General features: G+C 57.9%; 1 protein-coding gene across 1 annotated transcript in view; it reads left to right on the forward strand.

The window, feature by feature from the left end:
- LOC130587083 (dual specificity mitogen-activated protein kinase kinase 7-like) overlaps nt 1–1,750 on the forward strand; it is a gene marked incomplete at its 3' end in the record, with an annotated part of 22,941 nt that overhangs the window by 10,534 nt on the left and 10,657 nt on the right. The window contains exons 2-3 of the mRNA XM_057388037.1: nt 1–71; nt 1,673–1,739. Coding sequence (XP_057244020.1) covers nt 1–71; nt 1,673–1,739 — 138 coding nt within the window. The remainder of the gene's footprint in view (nt 72–1,672; nt 1,740–1,750) is intronic.

A 1,750-nucleotide genomic window follows, 5' to 3' on the forward strand; every position in this document is an offset into this window, starting at 1 on the left:
GCGCCCCCCCGGCCCCGGCAGATGTTGGGGCTGCCCCCGCCCCCCTTCCTCAACCCCCGCAGCCTCGAGAGGTGAGGACACGCCCCCGAGTGCTGATTGGCTGAGAGGAGGGAGCTACGGGCTGATTGGGTAACGGGGGGAGGGTCCTGCGTGCTGATTGGCTGAGCCAGAGGGAGCTGGAGGGTGATTGGATAATGGGGAGAGGGTCCTGGGTGCTGATTGGCTGAGGGGAGGGAGCTACGGGGTGATTGGGTAATGGGGTGGAGGGTCCTGGGTGCTGATTGGCTGACACAGGAAGGCCCCCAATGCTGATTGGCTGAGCCGGAGGGAGCTGGGGCGTGATTGGGTAACGGGGGGAAGGGCCTGGGTGCTGATTGGCTGACAGGAGGGAGCTGGAGGGTGATTGGATAATGGGGGGAGGGCCCTGGGTGCTGATTGGCTGAGCCAGAGGGAGCTGGGTGGTGATTGGATAATGGGGAGAGGGCCCTGCGTGTTGATTGGATGGTGGGAAAGGCCTTGGGTGCTGATTGGACAGAGGGGGGTAGGCCCTTGGTGCTGATTGACCAACCAGGAGGGCCCTTGGTGCTGATTGGCTGATGTGAGGAGGGCCCTGGGTGCTGACTGGCTGACAAGAGAAGGCCCCCAGTGCTGATTGGCTGAGTGGGAGGGAGCTGGTTGGTGATTGGGTAATACGGGGTGGGCCTGGGTGGTGATTGGACAGAAAGTAGAGGGCCCTGGATGGTGATTGGATAACGGGGGAAGGCCCTGGGTGCTGATTGGGCAGAGGATCCTGCAATGGGATTGGCTGTAAGAGTGTGGTGTAAACTCTGATTGGCTGAAAGTTTGAGGGGATCCTGAGCCCTGATTGGCCAGATGTGCTGGAGGGATTCTGTGCCCTGATTGGGCGGAGATCTGGGGGGTTCTTTGCCCTGATTGGCCAAAGGTCTGAGGGGATCCTGAGCCCTGATTGGCTGGCCGTGGGTCACGCGCTGTGATTGGCCAGAGGCGTGGGCGATTTCCCGTGCTGTGATTGGACGGAGGTTTTGGGGGAGGGCCCTGAGTGCTGATTGGGCAAAGGGGATCCCAGGCTCTGATTGGCTGAGCTCTTCCATCACCCTGATCTGATTGGCTGAGCTCACCCCGTGCCCTGCTCTGATTGGTCGCTCTCTCCCATTACTGTTCTCTGATTGGTCGATCTCTCCCGTTGCTGTTCTCTGATTGGTCGGTTTCTCCCATTGCTGTTCTCTGATTGGTCGATCTCTCCCATTGCTGCTCTCTGATTGGTCGGTTTCTCCCATTGCTGTTCTCTGATTGGTCGATCTCTCCCATTGCTGCTCTCTGATTGGTTGATCTCTCTCCGTGCTGTTCTCTGATTGGTCGATCTCTCCCGTTGCTGTTCTCTGATTGGTCGATCTCTCCCATTGCCGTTCTCTGATTGATCGATCTCTCCCCGTGCTGTTCTCTGATTGGTCGGTCTCTCCCATTGCCGTTCTCTGATTGGCCGATCAGTCCCCATTGCTGTTCTCTGATTGGTCGATCTCTTCCGTTGCTGTTCTCTGATTGGTCGATCTCTCCCCGTTGCTGTTCTCTGATTGGTCAATCTCTCCCATTGCTGTTCTCTGATTGGTCGATCTTTCTCGTGCTATTCTCTGATTGGTCGATCTCTCCCCAGTATCGAGATCGATCAGAAGCTGCAGGAAATCATGAAACAGACGGGATACCTGACCGTGGGGGGGCAGGTGAGTGACCA

Source organism: Malurus melanocephalus, unplaced genomic scaffold (assembly GCF_030028575.1).
Source record: "Malurus melanocephalus ecotype Western Australia unplaced genomic scaffold, MMel_1.1 scaffold_1512, whole genome shotgun sequence".
Taxonomy (NCBI): Eukaryota; Metazoa; Chordata; class Aves; order Passeriformes; family Maluridae; genus Malurus; species Malurus melanocephalus.